Here is a 21,498-nt window from a genome sequence, read left to right on the forward strand (position 1 = left end):
GCGGAGCCCAGCACTTCTGCTGTTTAAGTGAGACATGTGTGAAGCGAGTTTTGCCCCATTTTATGACTTTTCTGGCCACCGTGGTTGAGTGAACCACTGCAGTGGATAAGGGAGTAACCCCAGTGGTGGGATTCAAATAATTGAACCATCGTGTCAGGGCTCCGGCAGTTACCTCCCATTTAAATCATGAGTCTCTAGCTGAACTTCCAAAACTTAAAATAAGATTTAGAAGGAGTAAACGTTCCGGCACTGCCTGGGTGCAGCTGACTCTGAGATACATAATTCATTGCCACCCTTGACCCTGGTTTTCCCTCCACCCCCTGGGTGTATCCTAATTCATATTTTCCAATGGGACACATCCATAGCCCAGAGTCATCAATCATGCCCTCCAGTTAGAATTTTGCATGACAGAAACTTCAGTCACCTAGTTACTATCTCTGAAAACATTTGTGGAATGCACTTTTGGTTTTGCAAGCTGCCGCACTGCTCCCCCCTTCCTTCTGTTGGCAACTCTAAAAAGACCATAGAAATATTTTATGAGTTGACACACCGATCCTCTGATTTCTTCCAACAACCAGTTCCCCAAACTGCTCAGAAAGTTTAACAACCGGCTGAATCCCACCAATGAGTAACCTGGTTGTTAAGTGAATCTGGCTTCCCCATTGACCTTGCTCATCAGATGGGATCACGTGACCCAAGGACCCTGCGACCGTTGTAAATGTGAGTCTAGTTGTCAAGCATCCAAATGGAAATCACGTGGCCACAGGGATGCTGCAATGGTCATAAGTGTGGAAAATGGTCAAAAGTCCCTTTTTTTTCAGTGTCATTGTAACTCTGAACAGTCACTAAATGAACTGTTGTAAGTCGAGGACTACCTCTATTGAAATGTGAAAAGTGCCAGGGTTCTGGCAGTTACTCCAATTAAATCATGAGCCTCGAGCCACACTCCCAAAACTAAAGAGGATTTATTTGAAGCTACCATTCTATGTCCGGCACTAACCTAGGCGTAGCCGACTCTGAGATATGTAATTCACTGTCAGCCTTGTCCTGCTTTCCCCCCACCCCTCTGGGTGTATCATCCAACGAAAAATGTCCATAGCCAAGGGTCATCGATCATGCTCTCCAATTAGATTTTGCGGCAGAAGCTTCAGTCATCTAATCAGTCTTTGAAGAAAATATGAATGGAATCTACTTTTGAATCCACACCGCTGCCTGCTCTTTGAAACTCCCCCCTTCTTTCTATTGTGTATACAAAATGTTTTATGAGTTGACAAAAAGACTATGCCAGGTGTGTGAGGCTTTGAGCACGTGTGTGAAATGTGCCATGAAACGAGTCACCATGGTCTTTAAGTGAACCACATAGTTGTTAAAGCAAGTATGGCATATCCAATGGTTGTTTTTGCTGTTTTCTGTTGGACAATCGCAAAATAGTCACAAATTGTAGTGACTTGACTACAATTGGAATGCTGCAATTCAGGGTTGTAAATACAAGCTGATTATTGAATGCCTCACAGGTGACCAAAGTGCCGCAGGTGAGGGGTGCAGTAGGCATAACTTTGAAGACTGACCAGAAGAAGTTTTTTTAAAAAATTGATCATAATTTCAAATGGTTGTGAAAGGACCAGTCACAGGTCAAGCGCTACCTTTAAAGACTTAAGGAAAGGAAGGTGGAGACATGATAGCAGCTTTCCAATACTTTAAGGACTAGCCAGGAAAGAGGGTGTGGGTTGATTCTCCAAAGGATGGGATGAAAACCAGCAAGGAGCCTATACCAACACCATGGTCAACTCACCATAGTCAACCCACCATGGGCAATTTGCCATGACCAATTCACCATAGCCAACTTGCCATGACCAACTCACTATGATCAACTCACCATGGCCAACCCACCTTGACAAACTCACCATGGCCAACTTGCCATGACCAATTCATGGCCATGCTATGACCAATTCATCATGGCCAACTTGCCATGACCAACTCATCTTGACCAATTTGCCATGGCCAACTCACCTTGGTCAACTCACCATCACCAACTCACTTTGGCCAAGTCACCATGGGCAACTCATCATGGTCAACTCACCATGGCCAACTCATCATGGCCAACTCACTATAACCAACTTGCTGAGGCCAGCTCACCATAGCCACTCATTGCGGAACATCTCACTGCCGGACAACTTGCCGCACGACAATAGTTACACTAATATTGAAGAATTGGTAGAATAGAATCTTTAAAGAAAGGAAACCAAAGGAGGGACACCATGAAAAATGAATGACAAAAATTAAAATATTTTTAAAAATTATTTTAAATAATTAAATGGAATTGTTGAATTGTCCTGCAATGAGTTGTCCCCTGATGAGTTGGCCATGTCAAGTTGTCTTGTGGTGAGTTGGCTGCAGCGAGTTGTCCCATTCCACCAGCAGCTGAGAGCTTATCGGAGGCAGATCCAAATTTGAAATAAGGAGGAACATCTTGACTGGGAGACTGATGAAGCACTCAAACAACCTGCCTCCTGAAGTTGTGGATGCTTCATCACTGGAGGCTTTCAAGAAAAGGTTAGAGAACTCTTTGGCTGGGATAGCTTGGAGATTTCTGCCCTAGCAGAAGATTGGATTAGAAGGCAAAGGTCCCTTCCCTCCCTGTAATTTTGTACTTCTGTCTCTACATGTTTCTTGTAGGAGAGTTTTGTCCTAGTCTTGGTTATACCCATCATTTTGTCAGTTTTAGTCGTTTCTCTGGATCTTATTAAGATCATTTTGAATTTTATTCCTGTTTTCCAGAATATTAGCACCCCTGCTCCAGTCTGATGGGATCTACTGACTCCATATGAAGGGATGCAGTGGCTCAGTGGCTAAGATGCTGAGCTTGTTGATCAGAAAGGTCGGCAGTTCGGAGGTTCGAATCCCTAGCGCTGCGTAATGGAGTGAGCTCCTGTTACTTGTCCCAGCTTGTGCCAACCTAGCAGTTCAAAAAGCATGCTACATGCTAGTCATTTCTGGCTCTAGGGGGGCGGTGCTCATCTCTGTCACAAAGCCGAAGAGCCAGCGCTGTCCAAAGACATTTCCGTGATGTGGCTGGCATTATTCAATGCCAAAGGCGCACGGAACGCTGTTACCTTCCCATCAAAGTGGTCCCTATTTTTCTACTTGCATTTTTTACATGCTTTCAAACTGCTAGGTTAGCAGAAGATGGGATGAGTAACAGGAGCTCACTCCATGATGCGGCGCTAGGGATTCGCACTGCTGAACTTCTGACCTTTCTGATCGACAAGCTCAGCGTCTTAGCCACTGAGCCACTAGATTATCACCTAAAAAGCCCGATAAGGCATGACGACCAGATTATATGCAGCTTATCTTGCCTCTGGTGATTTCTGCCCATCTCAACAGAATGGACATACTCCATATTCTTTTTTTTTTTTTTTTTTTGTAAATTCCCATTGGGATGCTGGAAGAATTCCTTCTCTGCAATGGATCGTGCCCCTGGAATGATCTCCTTTTGAAATCTGATTTTTCTGGATCTTGTTATCTTTCAGGGAGGTCTGGAAAATGTTGGCTTAGGCACGTTGGTGTGCCCTGATGGTGTTTTCGATCACTGTTTTCTATGGAATTCTGTTCTATTACAATTTTGGGGGTTTTTTTTAATAGTGCATTTGGAGTTTTTCAAATTCCTCAAGAGGGATTACTTTCAGGCAGAATCTAGAATTGGCCATGTACTTAGTTGAGTTTCTCTGAAGCTTGTGACGTCAATGGTTCTTGAAACTCTCAATATTAATCTGGAATCGTAATAGTAAGGCATAAATAATTAAACACAGCATTTCCTTGCGGTTCAAAAATATGTTTATTATTATTTGGGGAGTACAAACATTGAAGGCAAATGCTGGTTGCAAATCCTAAGGCGATAAACAGAGGAGGAAAATGAAAAATATTAGGTAATGTAAAATATAACAAAATTTTTAAAAAACAGATTGCAGCTTAGTTGGTAAAAATAGCTGTTGATAACTCCATATTTAAATTCATTTCCTGGTCACTCGACAAAATTTTCTCTACAGTGACACATGACTGTGATGACCCAAAGGGGTGTGGCACAAAGGCAACACAGTCAAGATTATCAATTATCAATTATCAATTTATTAGCTCCTTGCCCCTAATGTCCTGGTTACCTTCTGGCTGGAGAAAAACTCTCCCAAGAACAGCCTTTGGCTGCAGCGAATCAAGTCCAAAATGTGGTCAACAAACAGTGTAACTGTAAGTCCAATCAAGGCAAAATGAGATAATTAGTTTGGCAGGGCAGGAGCAAGAATTCCAGATGTGAAGGAATGGCAGTAATTCAACACGGTTGGGAGGATGCCAGGAACGCAGATAACCAAAGTCAACACAAGATAAACTTGTTCCCAGCAGACGCCACACTCAGCATGCATCTCTTTTAAACTCTCATTCCCATGTGTGGCTAATGAAGGGAATCAGGGCCCTTTCCTCCCCCATAAGCCATGCAACCCACGTTGCTCCCTTCTCCATTCCTCCCTGTGTGCCCTAGGATGAAGAGGGGGTGGCTCTGGGTCTTCCTCTGAACTCTACCTCTCCTGCTCTGCCCAGCCAGACTTTGCCCTTCCCCAGTTTCCTCCACAGCGAACGGAGCTACACTCCTGCTCCCTTTCAGCTGTTCATCTTCCTCCTCAGACTCCGACAGGGGCATGACACATGACTGTTACTCTACACATAGCTTATGTTTTGTTATGTTGTGTGCAAAATATTCACTAAACATCCAGTTAATTTTGTGATTTGCCAATATACGTGCAAATCATGTGACATTAGAATCAACTCGCCATTGACCAAAATCAACGTGTTTTGATGCCCCTTCTTCAAAAATGTGTTGGAAGAAATATCCATCTAGGTTCAGTTCCAAGCTGGGAGAAAGACACTGGAAACATGGAGGCTGACTGGAAAGAACTACATTTGTTTCTGGGTAGCTGACTACATGGAATTGAGAGTGAGGAGTATTTATATTTTCTCTTGGGCTTTGCACTTGAACTTCCTGTTCCTGTGCAAGAACATGTATTCTATTGGCTGTTGTCAGATTCCCATGGGGTCATGTTTGTCTGAGCTCCCAGGTTTGGTTGAAGTTTGGACTCTGATGCAATGTCCTTTGGAGATTGTGCAATGTAGTGTAATGAGCTCTGTTGCTAGTGCAGAAATGTCAAACTCATGTCACAGTGGTGTCACGTGACGTATTGGGATTTTCCCCCCTTCACTAAATTGGGCATGGGTGTGGCCAGCACATGACGTATCCAGCCCATGGGCTGGGAATTTGACAGCCCTGTGTTAGTGCAGGGGTCGCCAAACGTTTGGACCCCAGAGACCACCAAACTCCTAATTTTAAATCCTGCGGACCAGAGACCCTGGGGAAACCCCCCAAAAAGTCTGCAGGAAAATTCCCTACCCTGTTTTCCTACCGATCGATCATTCTTTGTTTGGGATCGCAGGATACTGTCTCCAGCTCCATTCTCAGAGGGAGAGAGAGATTTTTGGCTTAATGCAAGGAAAGCAGCAGAAGCAGCAGAAGTCTGCCAGAAATTAGTCTTTGCCAGAGCAGCCCCTTGGAGCAGGATGCCTTGCAGGGTCCCAAAGACTCATTTCTGGTGGAGTTTGGGGGGAGAGAAAGAAAGACTTTTGCTGCTTTCCTTGCGTGCAGCCAAAAGCAGAAGAAGAAAGAAGCGGAAAGAAGCAGCCCGGTGGCCAGGCGAGGCACATGGGGCGAGTGGGGCAAGTTCCCCCCCTTCCCCTTCCCCCCTCCCCTCACTACCTCATGTTGTTCACAATGCAAGCAATGCAAGCCTTGTGTTCCCATGGGCCACGTGGGTGGCACAGCCTTGTGTTCATGCGCAGCCTGGATTAATTGCTTTATGGGGTGACATTTCTCTGTGGACCCCCACATTTTCTCACGGACCACCAGTGATCCCCGACCCTCGGTTGGCGACCACTATGCTAGTGGGTTTAATCCTATTATGTCCTGGAGAATCATGTCTTCGTCCCATCCTCCTGAAGCTGAATCTCTTTTGTTTTATAGACAGGCTGGCCCAGTCTTTCTTAATGTGCAAAAAATATCTGCTGGGGAGGGGGGGTATTCAGAAAGGTGGGGGCTGCTTCCCAGGAACATGTTTCTCCATTTCTCATCCAGGGAAATAGAATCTTCTACCCTTTTTAAAAATATTTCTCAAAATAATTTCATTCTTCTAGGAGAGGGGTGGGTGCTAATTTTCTACAAACAGCAAAGAAGTCTTTGATATGGTAAAGACTGAATTTTTGGAACTGGTTCTAGACATGCAAACCTAGATATCCAAAACCTGAAATACTATAAATAAACTGTGTGACTGACTCCCTCGCCATATGGGAAATAAATAATCTAATCTTATTTATACTCATTTCTTTTGATGCATTATGAATAGCCATCTTGTTCCTTTGACAAGGCTTGCTGTGTTCTGGCCACTCAGTAGGTTTTCCATACAGATGTTCAACATAACTTCATAAGAGTTGCTTCTGCAGTGAAATCACTCCTCTGCATTCGCTTTTATTAGCTCTGCAGGAAGCTTTCCTCTCTCTTAATTAGATTATAAATTTAGAAGTTTAGAAATTAGGGGGGTTAATTAGGAAAGAAGTTTCTCATTAATTCCCAGGGACAACATGAATATAATGCTCAATTGTTCAACCCAGTTCAAGGAAAGATCAAGTTTATTGAATTGGCAGCCAATTTTGATTAAATCTTAGGTTGTTATTTTTTTCCCCAAGGGATGAAATTCTTTTGGAAAATGTGACCTTTCTTCCGATATAATCCCTTTAGGTGCAACTGATTTAACCTTGAAGAGGGGGAGGGTCAACTTATTTTCCAAAGCCCCTGAGGGCAAGACAAGAAGCAATGGATGGAAACTCATCAAGGAGAGAAGCAACCTGGTGTTAAGGAGAAACTATCTAGCCGGGAGGACAATTAACCAGTGGAACAAGAAGTTGCCTTCAGAAGTTGTGGGTGCATCCATCACTGGATGCTTTAAGAAGAGACATTGTCTAAAATGAGCAGGGGGTTGGACTAGAAGACCTCTAATGTCCTTTCCAGCCTGTTCTGATTGATTAAAGTATTGCTTGATGCTCAGCTAAAGGGGCATCCATGTTCAGGACTTATCCTCAGAGATCTCACATCATTAATGGTTCAGACTGGCTACTTAGTGAAAGTCACTCATCCTCACTTAGGCTAATGCATTTCTTGAGTAGGTTTAGATCCTCAATTTTCAGTTGTTTTTGGAGGCTCATCAAGACTGGAATGTATTCCCCACCCTCCTCCTCCACCTCCTTCTCCTCCTTCTTCCTCCACCACCTCTTCCTCCTCTCCTTCTCCTTCTTCTTTTTTCTTACTAGGGCTGGAAAAACTAAAAGCCACCTTTAATACCAAGGCATTAGTAGTTCCTGTTTTGCTATAGTCCAGAGGTTTACCAAGGAAATAAAGATATACAAATATGGGTTCTGTTAAACCAAAGGTTTGGAAAAGATGAAACATCAATGCCATGACGGGGAAAAAGCAAGCAAATATATATGAAATACCCCTCACACATCATCACAAAATCTCCAGAACCGTAAAACCTACAAGCTTGAAATTTGGCACGTATGTTCCTCTTGGCTTCTAGGTGCTCACTAAGAAAGGATTTTTTTGAAATGACCATTAGAGCATTAATATTTCCTATATTATTATTATTAAGAGGCTCTGATGCTAAGGAGTTCTACTCCCCCTCCCCACCTGAAACAAAATCTCTTCCAAATGCAAAACACAAGCAGAGGAGAGGAGTTTCAGTTTCAGTTTTAGTTTCACAGCACTGAGCAGCTTTAGTATAGAACAGTTGAGCTAAGCCATGCCCAGGCTCCTTGTTGTCTCCTTGCTCACACAGCAAATACTGCTTCAGTTTCCAAACAGCCCTCAACTCTCTCACACACTGACAGGACACTAGCCAGGTGAATACTGATGGATGCTGGTAGGCAGAGGCAGAATCCCCCCTCCCTTATTTTCCTCCCCAAAAACTAAGCCCGATCACATAGTTTCGTAGTGAAGCACGGGTATAGAGCTAGTAAGTAAGCAAATAAATAAAGAAAATCATTTTCTCTATTAAATTTTGTTATTGGATTAAAATACGATACTCCTAATTAGGGTTATTACACAGATGAAATTTTCTCCTCACCAATTAGAGTGCTACATCAGCATTATATGATGTCCTCGTTTTTTTTTTTTTTTTTTTTTCTATTTAACACAGTTGGGAGGGACCTTGAAGATCTTCTAGTCCAACCCCCTATGCTCAGGCATGAAACCTTATATCATTTCAGACAAACAGTTGTCCATTCTCTTCTTAAAAACCTCCAGTGTTGGAGCATTGACAACTTCTGGAGGCAAGTTCTGGAGGCAAGTTGTTCCACTGATGAATTGTTCTAACTGTTAGGAAATTTCTCCTTAGTTCTACGTTTCTTCTCTCCTTGATGAGTTTCTATCTTGTTGCTTCTTGTCTTGCCTTCAGGTGCTTTGGAGAATTGCTTGACTCCCTCTTCTTTGGGGCAGCCCTTGAGATATTGGAAGACTCTGCTATCATGTCTCCTCTAGTCCTTCTCTTCATCAGACTAGACATACCCAATTCCAGCAACCATTATTTGTATGTTTTAGCCTCCAGCCCCCTAATCCTCTTTGTTGCTCTTCTCTGCACTCTTTCTAGAGTCTCAACATCTTTTTTATATCATGGCAACCAAAACTAGATGCAGTATCCCAAGTGTGGCATTTACCAAGGCCTTATAAAGTGGTGTTAATAATTCACGCAATCTTGATTCTATCCCTCTGTTAATGCAGCCTAGGATTGTTTAATAATGTTGGAATTATTGGCTGGGTTTATTGGACAATGAAAGATATTTTGGACACCAGAGTGGGTGGTAGAGGATATATATTACTGTTACATACCAACGGTATTTTTGTTCTTTATTGATAATGACTAATTTGTACCAACATGTGTGGACATTACATCGATATTTTTTTTCAGGTTATTCCATTCGTTGGAATGTCAAATATACTTCATACTCGTTTAAAGGTTTCAGTGGATAACTCTAAAAGTGGGACATACATTTGGCATAGATTCCTTTGTAACAGAGGATAACACTTCTAATTTTCTGACTCATATTAATAATATTACAATGATTTAAAATCCTGATGAATTTCTGGAGGGTGAATGAATAAAAACCCGAAGCATAACACTCATAGAATCCCAGCTCTCTTTCAACCTTTGCTGAAAAGTGGTCAATAGTTTTATTTCTGAATTATTGTTACCATGATCATAAAGTACTTACTCGTTTCCTTGCGGTAAGAAGCATGAAACTAGAGGTGAAAACCATCAGAAATTGCATATGTTCAAATTGCATATTTCAAAAGGCAACTGGACTTTGCTTTTTCCTTGAAGATGTTTTCGCTTCTCATTCAAGAAGCTTCTTCAGTTCTGAATGAACGGTGAGGAATGGAAGGATCTCTCTTCCTTGCCACTCTGGTCCTTGCCACTCCTGAGAATCATTGAGGCTCACATCATGGAAACACATCCAGGGTAGAAAACGGTTCTCCTTCCCTCTTTTCCTCCCTTTCTCCAACACTACAAAGTGGACACAGAGATATGGTCATCCGGTCCTGCTACCTGGAACCATGTAGATGAAGTAGCTTTTCCTCATCCTTTCCACCAAGAAAGGTGATTGGCATTTCCTAGGTTGGAGGCAGGGGTGGGATTCTACCAGTTTGGCCCGGTTTGGCTGAACCGGTAGCTCTGAGGATCATCTGTGAGCGAACCAGTTTGCTCCGACAATCAGCTGTTGGACCCACCTGTCCAACACCTGATCGTCAGAGCAAACTGGGTCTATTCTGACCTTTATTTCCTGGTTTTTAAGCTCAGCTGCTTCGTGCGGCACAGCAGATTGCTGCACATCAGCTGTTTAACACACAGGGAGATTGCAGGATTGCAGGAAAAGGTCAGTAGTAAAGCCTCTGTGCACATGCGCAAAGCGCACGCTCACCAAACCGGTTGTTACACCGGTTGATTCACACCCCTGGTTTGGAGGGATGTTGCGCCATTTGATGTGCCTGTACCATGAAAGTTCCTGATTTGGAGCCCTGGAAATTGAGGTCCTCTCTTTCTCCACAGGAGTGGCATAGCATGGGCGGTGGCAGCCATGCAAGCTTCCTTCCACTGCCATGCCAATGAGTCTCCACCCCCTGATGAAGAGAGCACTTCTGGAGGTGAGTGGGAAGGAGTCCAGCCTCTGGGCGGAGGGATCTCAGGAAAGAGGATTAGGGGACTGGAGGCTGAAACATATCAAGAATGATTGCTGGAATTGGGTATTGTGAGACAACCCAGGAGTAAAGCACAGGCCACAGAGGCTTTGTCCTTTAACAGTGGTTTATATACAAGACATATACATACACATGTTAGGCAAATACCAGGCCATCAATCAATCTTCAAGTCAACATGGAGAACTACAATGGAGATAGAACACGAGGAGAGAGAGAGAGAGAGACTCACATGGCCTCCCTTATATAGACAGCTTCTTAAAGTGGTAGTACCCTGCTGACTCATCCTCAGTTCATCATCTTGGCTTACAGCCTTACAGCAGCTGGTCAGCTATTAAATCTTCATTACCTTAACAGGATATGTCCAGTTTCATGAAAAGAAAGACTAGGGGTGACATGCTGGCAAGGCTCCAATATTTGAGGGGCTGCCACAGAGAAGAAGAACAAGAAGCAACAGATGGAAACTCATCAAGGAGAGAAGTAACCTGGAACTAAGGAGAAATTTCCATCAGCCAAATCAGAGGAGGAAGAGTCCTGGGAGTCAGGGTCAGCAGTAAGGCAACCTGAGAGCTCCAAAGGGGAAGAGGGATTAGAGCTGGAAGAGAGAGAGATGGAGCCTGGGTCATCCATCAGTCATCTGATGGAGAGTCAAGAGCCCCCAAATCTAGAGGTGGCTGATGAGGAAGAGGAGGAACAGCCTGATGCGTGGATACGCAGAAGGCAGAGGAGAGGAGAGCAGTGGAAATCTATGTGCCGGTCCTTGGGACAGAAGAGCCACCACTGCTAGTGAAGCCCCATCCCAGCTCTGGGGATAAAAGGCAGGGGGCAGAGATGAATAGATGTGGCAGACAACTATTCATCTTCCAGCCGGCCAGACTAGTTAGCCTGTGGTGAGAGAGAAACTTTTTGCCGGGGTTGCCGGCCCACCTAATTAAAGGAATCTTTAAGTTCACTTCAGAGGGTTTGACGTGTTTGAGGAGCTGGGTCAGAACATTGAGCAAGGGGTTGGACTAGAAGACCTCCAAGGTCCCTTCCAGCTCTCATATCTGTATGCCCCTGAGGGTGATTTTTTACACTTCACATTTCTTGAAAGTTGGCTTTGTAAAGGCCTCCGTAGCACTGCGAGTACGCAGGAGGACAGGAGGTGAGTTATAGACTTCACATCTCACAAGATGAGCCAAAGTCCAGTCGCCTCCTGAAAAAGCACCTTTGGGACATGCATGTCTGAATGGAACAAAAGCCAGGGAGGGTGGGATACAAGGACACATGAAAGGGTGCAGGACTAAAACTATCAAGTATAGCCGTGATGAACCTATGGCACGCGTGTCACAGGTGGCACGCAGAGCCATTTGTGCCAGCATGCGAGCTGCAGGCAAACTTATCTCACTGTGCATGTGCATGCCTCACAGCTGATTTTCAGCCAGTTTGAGGCCTTTCTCAGCCTCCCAAAGGCTTGAGGAAGGCTTCTGCAGGCTTCGCAGGCTGAAAACTAGCCCTGTTTCATCACTTCCTGTTTTTCCAAAAATACCGGAAGTGATGAAATGGGGCTAGGTTTTGGCCTGCAAAGCCTGCAGAAGCCTGCAGAAGCCTTCCTCAAGCCTTTGGGAGGCCAAAAAAGGCCTCAGACTGGCCAGAAATCAGCTGTGAGGTGCAGCGCAGGTAAGGGAGTAGGTGGGTGGGGTTTGCGCATGAATGTGTAGGGGGCATGGGTGGCGCGGCATTGCCTTTTGGGTGCTGGCAAGCAAGCACAAGCATGCAAGCACACACACAATTTTTGGCACAGGAGCCCAAAAAGGTTAGGCACCACTGAAGTATAGGAAAGGTTACCAATAAGGATGGGAACTGATGATCAATTCCTGTAATTGCAGGTAGTCCTTGAGTTACAACTTTTAATTTAGTGACCATTTGAAATTGCAACGGCACTGAAAAAAACGGACTTATGACCCGTTTTCATACTTACGACCATTGCTGCATCCCCATGGTCACATGATTTACACCCAGGTGCTTCACAATTGACTCACATTTATTATCATTTTTTATTTGTTTTATTGATATAACATCAAGGGTGGGATTCAAATTTCTTAACAACCGGTTCTGTGGGTGTGGCCTCATTTGTGGGTGTGGCTTGGTGGTCGTGTGACTGGCTGGGCATGGCTTTTGTGTAAATATTATAAATATTTATGTAAATATTGAATTTTTTTTATTAAAAAATGAGCAACTTTTACCCAAAATCAGGCAAAGCAGGCAGGCAGATTGAGTTGCTCATGGAATCACAGGTTCACTCAGAGATCTACGTTTCTGCAATCTGCTACCTGAGTCTGCAGTGAAAAATAGAAGCTTCAGTCCTAAGGAAGGTTCAGCTCTGCTTTTAGCTTAGCTAGAAAGCAAGAAATCCAACGATTGCCTGCTTTCTAGCTAATCTAAATCTCCCGGCACAGCAGAATAACTGATGGTCAGGGGAAAGAACAAAGGAAAAACAGCAACTTAGCAGGCAAGTTGGATGGTACGCATGCCAGGTAAGGAGTGAGTGGGCGGGGAAGGGAGGGGCCAGTCAGTGGCGCGATTTGATGGTTCTCCGAACTGGGCAGAATCATAACAACCGTTTCTATAGAACCAGTCTGACAGGATAGAATCCCACGCCTGTATAACATGTATAAATTCAATTTCAATCAAACAGCCTGTAGCCTGGGTCCGATTATTTTAAAGGCGTCATAATCAAAATGACTCACATTTATGACCGACGCAGTGAACTGGGATGGTCACGTGATCTCCTTTTGCGACCTTCTGACAAAGCAAAGTAAACGGGGGAGGGACCCAGCTTCACTTAACGACCGGGTTACCAACTTAACCACCGCAGTGATTCACATAACAATTGGGGGGGAAAGAGTTGCAAAACGGGGGCAAAATTCACTTAACGCACGTCTCACATAACCGCCGAAACCTTCGGGCTCTGTTGCAGTTGAAGGTTGAGGACTACCTGTATAGCTCTCTTTTTTAATTTATTTATTTTTATTATTGAATTCGTCGTAAGAGTGTGAAATTTCTGCTGAAGCAAGCACCCGGCTTCTCTACCCAAGTATTCTGAGAAGAGCTGTGTTCGTGAGAGATGTAACCCTACTTCGTTGGGTTGGGGCAGAATTCTTGTGGTCTAAGCCAAGAGTCAGTTCCTCAACTGTCCCCAAGAAGGGGTATTGGAGGCATCCAGGTAAGACATCTGGGGACTCCAATACACCTTCAAGATAAGCTTCATCTGCTCCCCTTCACGGATTCTTTCATCTGGGAGTCTCCCTCCCAGGTAGAGGTCAAACCAGGGGTGGGCTTCAAAAAATTTAGCAACCTGTTCTCTCCCTGGTTGCTGAGTGGGTGTGGCCATGATGGGCGTGGCCTAGTCAGCCTCCTGCACTACGGTGATGGGGGGGTGTTTTCACCCTCCCTGGGCTCCGGAGGCTTTCCTCAAGCCTTCAGGAGGACGAAAACAGCCTCCCCAGGCTCCCGAGGCTCTCTGGAGGCCTGAAACGAGTCCATTTCCAGCTTCCAGAGCCTCTGTGAGGCTTGTTTTTCTCCCTCCCCAAGGCTTCACACAGGCCCTGCACTTACCTGGGATCCAAACCTGGCTGGTGTGGGGACTTTTGGAAGAGGCAGGGGCAGGTGGGGCCAGCCAGTCATTGCAACTACTGGTTTGGCAAACCAGATGTAAAATTAACAACTGGTTCGCCCAAACCGCTGTGAATCGGTAGCAGCCCACCCCTGGGTCAAACTCATCCTGGTGGCGGATGGAGTATCAGATGCAAACCTGCACTTGTTTTGAACATGTCCATCGTCGCAATGCCTCTCCGTCTTACGGAGTCGAGTCTCAGGGCCTCAGCCGGGTTTTGGACTGAGCTGGCTGACATCAACAGCAAGACCACTTTAGGGGTGCTGGATGGAGCCAGTGCTTTCCAAATGCTGGTCCTCTTGCCCCCCCTGCAGGGATGTGGTTCTTCCTCCTGGGAGAAGGACCCACCACTGCCCTCCCTGTATTTACTCCAGAAAAGAAGAGAAGAAGAGAAGCCAGTCACACGACATTCTGCTTTTGTGGAGTATCTTAAGCAGTGGTAGCGCACTGTTGGTTGGAATGCAGTATTGCAGGTTGACTCTGCCAACTGCCAGCAGTTCGATCCTGACCCGTTCAAGGTTGACTCAGCCTTCTGTCCTTCCAAGGTTGGTAAAATGAGGACCCAGATTGTTGGGGGCAAATAGGCTGACTCTGCAAACCACTGAAGCGGTATAGAAGTCTAAGTGCTGTTGCTATTGCTATCTGACCATTGCCTTATCAAATGCACAGAATATTTCTGATGGACACTGGAGGCAGCATCAATATAATTTGCTCTTATTTCTTTTCCCTTCCGTAGCTGATATTATTTCAACTATTGAATTCAACCAGACGGGGGAATTATTAGCCACAGGAGACAAAGGTGGACGAGTTGTTATATTCCAGAGGGAGCCTGAGGTATGTTTTTCTCTCCCCCTTTAAACATCTCCAGTTATTGTCAGAAAATCTCTGTTTCTTGAAGTGTTGTACTACGAGTAGCTCTCCTCTCTGTTACCAAATTCCAGGTACCCCAAAACCTTTCCATGCGCCTTCTATCCCCAAGTTCCAAGAGTTTGATTTCTTGTTCTTTTTTTGTGGGAGTTTTGCTTTCAGTTTTGCTTTGAGTACAGCCCTTATTCTTAACACTGGTACACCACAGGGTTGTGTGTTGAGTCCCTTACTCTATACTCTTGATGTGCATGACTGCATTCCCACTCACGCTAGTAATACTATTGCTAAATTTGCAGATGATTCAACAGTGGTAGGACTCATCTCCGGGGGAGGGATGAGCCTGCCTACTGAGATGAGGTTGACTGGTTGCTTTCGTGGTGTAGAAACAATAACTTGGTCCTCAACACCAATAAGGCCAAGGAGCTAGTAGTGGACTATATAGAAGGAACAGATCAGACATCCAGCTCTTGCTTATCAATGGAGACTGAGTGGAGCAAGTGGCCAGTTTTAAGTTTCTGGGCATTACCCTAAAAGAGGACCTGACCTGGGTGCTCACATTGCAGCCCTAGTCAAAAGGGCCCAGCAGAGATTACACTACCTGAGGCTTCTCAGGAAACAACAACTGGATGAAAAACTGCTAGTGACCTTCTACCGCTGCACCAGAGAGAGTATCTTAATTTACTGCACCTCTGTAGGGTTTGCCAATTGCACAGAGGCAGATAGGAAAGTGCTCCAGAGGGTTAACGTCATTGCCCAGAAGATCACTGGATTGCCCTCTCCCCTCTTTGGAAGAGCTTTATAGCTCCTGTTGCCTTAAGAAAGTTCAAAACATCCTCAAAGATCTGAACTATTACCATCTGGCAGCCGGTGCAGAATAATAATAAAAACAAGGACAAATAAGCTGAAAAACAGCTTCTGTCCCAGGGCTCTTTTGAATTCTACTATACAGTGCAGTGTTGGTGCGATGTTGGGGGTTTTCAGTTCAATGTGTGGAGTGTGAAGGATGTGTGTTTGTGTTTATTTTCATGGTCATGATGTGCACTGAAGATGGTGTTGGATTTCGTTGTACGTGGTGCAAATGACAATAAAGTAAAGTAAACTAAACTTTCACATTGGATTATTTTGTCGTGTTTGCTACCAATACCACGCAGAGAAAGCCCTCCCTTGTTGGCTTCATTTGAAAAGCTTGCAAAAAGAATTATTTGGGAGAGGTTGGGCCATGCCGCCTTTTTCAACGAGGGAGAAGCTAGCTGGGGCAGCGGGAATGGCATCAGATCCTGCCACGCGAAGGGGTTGCATTTGTAAGAAGAGCTTATGCAACCCTCCCAAGTTGGAGGAATGCCCCCCCCGCACAGAAGGCAGGAGAAGAATGACTTGCCAGGGGAGCATATGAATAACCTCTAAAGAAAGGCGGAGGGAGTAATTTTAGGAAGGGCTCTTCAAAGAAACTGAGTCAGCGCAGAATACACCAAGTGGGGAGGCAAGGGACCCGGTTCTGATCCATTAATGCAGATTTGAAGCCAAGCCTCTTGGCGAGGTTACCCAACATCGTCAGTGCTAGAAGGAAGGGGTTTTTGCAGGGAGGAGGAGGAGGAGGAGGAGGAGGAGGAGGAGGAGGAGGAGGAGGAGGAGGAGGAGGAGGAGGAGGAGGACTGTGGGGTCCTTAGTGCTCTCGGAGCTTGGTTGCTACTGATGTTGTCACCTAGTTTGGGTCATGAAACATCCACAAGAGACCCACCAAGCTCAAAGAGCACCAAGGACCCCACAGTCCTCCTCCTTCTCCTCTGCCCTGCCAATTTCACTTCCTTCTAGCACTGATGCTGTTACCTAGTTGGATCATGAAATGTCTGCAAGAAAACCACCAAGCTCAGAGAGCACCAAGGACTCCACAGTCATCATCGTTCCTCCTCCTCCTCCTCCTTTTCCTCCTCTTCCTTCCTCTCCTCCTCCTCCTCTTCCTTCTTTTCCTCCTCCTCTTCCTCCTCCTTCTCTTCCTTCCCCTCCTCTCTCCTCCTCCCCCCCCCCTTTACAAGCAGGCACAATGCACCATTTAATGATTTATGGATGCTGAAGGAAGAGGAGGAGAAGGAGGAGGAGCACTCTCTCAGCTTGGCAGCTCCTCCACAAACTCCACTCTCTTCTAGCACTGATGTTGTTATCTAGTTTGGTAATGAAACATCTGCAAGAAAACAACCAAGCTCTGAGAGCACCAAGGACCCCACAGTCTCCTCCTCCTCCCTCCTCCTCCTCCTCCTCCTCCTCCTCCTCCTCCTCCTCCTCCTCCTCCTCCTCCTCCTCCTCCTCCTCCTCCTCCTCTCTGCAAATCCCACGTCCTTCTAGCTCTGATGCTGTTCTCTAGTTGGGTCATGAAACGTCTGCAAGAAAACTACCAAGCTCAGAGAGCACCAAGGACTTCACAGTCATTGTCATTGTCACTGTCGTCGTTGTCCTCCTCTTCCTCCTCCTCCTTTCTGTGAATCCAACCCCCTTCTAGCACTGATGCGGTTATGTACTTTGGGTCATGAAACACCTGCAAGAGGCTCACGAAGCTCAGAGAGCCCCCAGGACCGCTCATATCAATGGAACTACACATATTCTTCTTTACAAGACCTTGGTGTTCTGGAGCAACACAGAAGCTGGTAGCTTGGAGACACCTTGGACCTCCAATGACCTCTTGGTGGCTTGCAGATAATGTTTCAATGGGGCTGCTTCTTTCCACTTACAGAGGAGCCTGAAGGGACACATCGAGCAAAGGGTTTGGTCCCAGCAGGAGGGGCTCTTCCTTCAACCATCTATCTGGTTTTTCAGCATGGATTTGATCTTACTCTATTGGGCAGAAGAACAGCAAGGCTGAGTGATGTTTTCCTGAAAGATAGTAGATTAGATTAGATTAGATTAGATTAGAGTAGAGTAGAGTAGAGTAGAGTAGAGTAGAGTAGAGTAGAAGAGTAGAGGAGACAGGAGAGGAGGAGAGGAGAGAAGAGGAAGAATAATGGAATGTAGAATAGAACAGGGGAGGGGAGGAGAGAAGAGAGGAGAGAAGAGAAGAGAATTCTTTATTGGCCAACTGTGATTGGACACACAAAGAATTTGTCTCCAGTGCATAAGCTCACAGTGTACACACAAACAACAAGACGATACATGATAGATCATAAATCATAGTTACAATCATTAATCATCAGATACAAGCAACAAGTGATAAATCATAAGATACTCATAGGAGAAAATAGTAGGAAAGATGACAAGTCGAGAAAGATGAGAAGATGAGGAGGATAATAGCAATACGATACTACTACCTGGGTAAATATCTTTAGGCCTAAGACAGTGCAGTGGGAATTAGAAGTTTAGCAGTGGGTGGTGGGGAGACATATATTTGTGTCTAGTTTTTTGGTCTGCAATGCCCTGTAGCAGCATTCAGAAGGGAGAAGTTGAAACCAGGGGTGGGATTCTACCTGGTCGGACCAGTTCTATAGAACTGGTTGTTATGATTCTGCCCAGTTTGGAGAACCAGCAAATCACGCCACTGGCTGGCCCTTCCCCTCTTCTTCCACTCACTCCTTACCTGGCACGCGCACCATCCAACTTGCCTGCCTTTGGTAAGTTGCTATTTTTCCTTTTCTTTCCCCTGACCATCAGCTGTTCTGCTGTGCTGGGAGATTTAGATTAGCTAGAAAGCAGGAAATCAGTGGATTTCTTGCTTTCTAGCAAATCTAAAAGCAGAGCTGAACCTTCCTTAGGACTGAAGCTTCTATTTTTCAGTGCAGATTCAGGTAGCAGATTGCAGAAAGGTAGATCTCTGAGTGAATCTGTGATTCTGTGAGCAACTCAACCTGCCTGCCTGCTTTGCCTGATTTTGGGTAAACGTTGCTCTTTTTTAAAATAAAAAATTCAATATTTACATAAATATTTATAATATTTACATACAAGCCACATCCACCCAGTCACATGACCACCAAGCCACGCACAGTCAGCAAGCCACACCCACCCGAGTCATATGACCACACCCACAAATGAGGCCACACCCACAGAACTGGTTGTTAAGATATTTGAATCCCACCCCTGGTTGAAACCGTTGATGTCCAGGATGTGAGGTGTCTCTAGATATTTTCTCTGCCCTCTTTCTGACCCGCCCAATATACAGGTCCTCAGTGGAAAGCAGGCTGGTTGCGAGTGTGTGTGAGTGTGCTGCAGCAGCCAAAAAAGCCAATGCAATCCTAAGTTGCATTAACAGAAGGATACAATCAAGATCAAGGGAGGTACTAATACCACTCACTAAAACCTTAGTAAGACCACACCTTGAGTACTGCATCCAGTCTTGGTCACCATGCTATAAAAAAGATGTTGAGACTCTAGAAAGAGTGCAGAGAAGAGCAACCAGGGTGATTAGGGGACTGGAGGCTGAAACATACAATGAACAGTTGCAGGAACTGGGTTTGGCTGGTCTAGTGAAGAGAAGGACCAGGGGAGACAGGATAGTAGCCTGCCAATATTTGAGGGGCTGCCACAGAGAAGAGGAAGGGGATCAAGCTATTTTCCAAAGCACCTGAAGGCCAGACAAGGAATAATGGATGGAAACTGATCAAGGAGAGATTCAACCTGGAAATAAGGAGGAATTTTCTGACATTGAGAACAATCAACCAATGGATCAGAAGTTGCCTTCGGAAGTTGTGGCCGCTTCATCACTTGAGACTTTCAAGAAGAGACTGGACTGCCATTTGTCAGAAATGGTGTAGAATCTCCTGCTTGGGCGGGGGTTGGACTAGATGACCTCCAAGATCCCTACTCTGTTATCCTACATTCAATGGAACAGAAGTTGCCTCCAGAAGTTGTGGGAGTGTCATCACCAGTGGTGGTATTCGACCGGTTCGGCCCGGTTCTGGTGAGCTGGTAGGAGTGATGACCAACGGAGACCTAACCGATTCTCTCCACCGCTCTGCTGTTGGGCCCACCTGCCCACCAGGGCTCCCATACTCACCTTTTATCTGCTGAATTTGAAGCGCAGATGCTTTGCGCGGCACAGAATAGCGCTGCACGGCAATTGCTGAAGCGACTGGGATCGTGCAGGCTTGCAGGAGGCGAATCAGAATGCCTCTGCGCCTGTGCAAAGTGTGCGTTTGGTGTGCGCGTGCATGCAAAGTGTGTGCATGTGCACAAAGCGCGACCACCAAGCCACGCCTACTGAACCAGTGGCAACAATATTTGAATCCCACCACTGGTCATCATTTGAGACTTTCAAGAAGAGATTGGGCTGCCATTTGTCAGAAATAGTGTAGGGTCTCCTGCTTGGGTGGGGGGTTGGACTAGATGACCTCCAAGGTCCCCTCCAACTCTGTTATCCTATATTCAATAGAAGAGAAGTTGCCCTCAGAAGTCGTGGAAACTTCATCCCTTGAGACTTTCAAGAAGAGACTGGACTGCCCTCTGTCAGAAGTGGTGTAGGCTCTCCTGCTTGGGCGAAGTGTTGGACTAGATGACCTCCAAGGTCCCTTCCAACTCTGTTCATCTGGGTTTTTTTCCTGCAGTCCTAACTAGTCCATCCCTGTCCTGTTTGGTGGCTGCTGCGCCAAACCAGTCAGTCACAAGAAATCCAAATGACAGAAGTGCAAACCACAGATTGGGCCCTTCCTCTGTCAAACTGTATCGCCCGGTCCCTGTATCGACGGCCTACTAACTAGGAGAATACATAAGGGAATTCATTTCTGAATCCTGGGGCCAGGCCAATGGCACTTAGAGGAGAGGTAGAGGAAGGCGCGGGATCAGCTGAAAGTGCAGGATCATGCGGAGGAATCCTCCAGGTAACACGAGTTGGTCTCTGTGCTCGTGCCAACCGGAAGTTACACGTTCGACAGTGTGAGGGAGAGCCGAAAAGCTGCATTGCAGTGCTCGGTGCGTGATCACTGGGAGGGGGGGGGAACCTTCATGCTAACAAGATATACAACGGGAATTCTCAGACGTGCGTGTTGGCTTAGACAATTTCTTCCACGCACAGTCATAAATAGAGATACCATCTGTCGGCCTTTCCCTCCGGCCCCCTTGTGCTCCCCCATCGCTGCCCCATTTCTTAGACTTGGCCTGAACAGATGAGTATCTCCCCTTAATATTCTTCCTTGATAGGCTGCCTCTCACCATCCCCACCCCACTACACACACACATACACACACACACACACACACACACCGATCCAGAATGTACCGTGTCTTCTGTGATCAATGAAGGGAGACTTCCTGTTTTTAATAGATCTGCGGAGGTAGAAATAAAAGCATGGGTTGCGTTCGAACAGTTATGTTCCCCAGTTTGGGTACGTTTTAATTCCACTTTTCCCCCTGAGCAGCAGCAGTGGGATCTTACCTGTTCCACTACTGGTTAGGTGCACACTAACACCTGTGCACCTAACGTGCGTTGCACCTCATGCATATGCACCTAATGCACGTGTACCTAACGTGCGCGCACCTAACATACGCACGCAGCTTTCCCCACACCAGCTGAGGCCTGCCACACCGATCAGCTGAGTGGATAAAGAAGAGAAAAGCACAGGGGCAGGTGGGAGGGCCAATCCCACACGTTTCTCTTCTTTATCCTCTTAGCTGATCGTCGGCCAAACAGGTAAGCATTTTTACTACTGGTTTGGCCTAACCGG

General features: G+C 45.8%; 1 protein-coding gene across 2 annotated transcripts in view; it reads left to right on the top strand.

Annotated features, from left to right (window-relative positions):
- PPP2R2C (protein phosphatase 2 regulatory subunit Bgamma) overlaps positions 1-21,498 on the top strand; it is a 38,143-nt gene that overhangs the window by 3,149 nt on the left and 13,496 nt on the right. Inside the window, exons 2-3 of one of the 2 annotated variants that reach the window (XM_087963469.1) lie at positions 10,194-10,288; positions 14,731-14,828. In XM_087963469.1, the coding sequence (XP_087819595.1) occupies positions 10,222-10,288; positions 14,731-14,828 (165 nt within the window). In that variant the 5' untranslated portion in view covers positions 10,194-10,221. The remainder of the gene's footprint in view (positions 1-10,193; positions 10,289-14,730; positions 14,829-21,498) is intronic. The other variant, XM_087963468.1, reaches the window with a different exon arrangement.

Source organism: Notechis scutatus, chromosome 4 (genome assembly GCF_049901735.1).
Source record: "Notechis scutatus isolate UNSWTSFEM ecotype Mainland chromosome 4, rNotScu1.2, whole genome shotgun sequence".
NCBI classification, from domain to species: Eukaryota; Metazoa; Chordata; class Lepidosauria; order Squamata; family Elapidae; genus Notechis; species Notechis scutatus.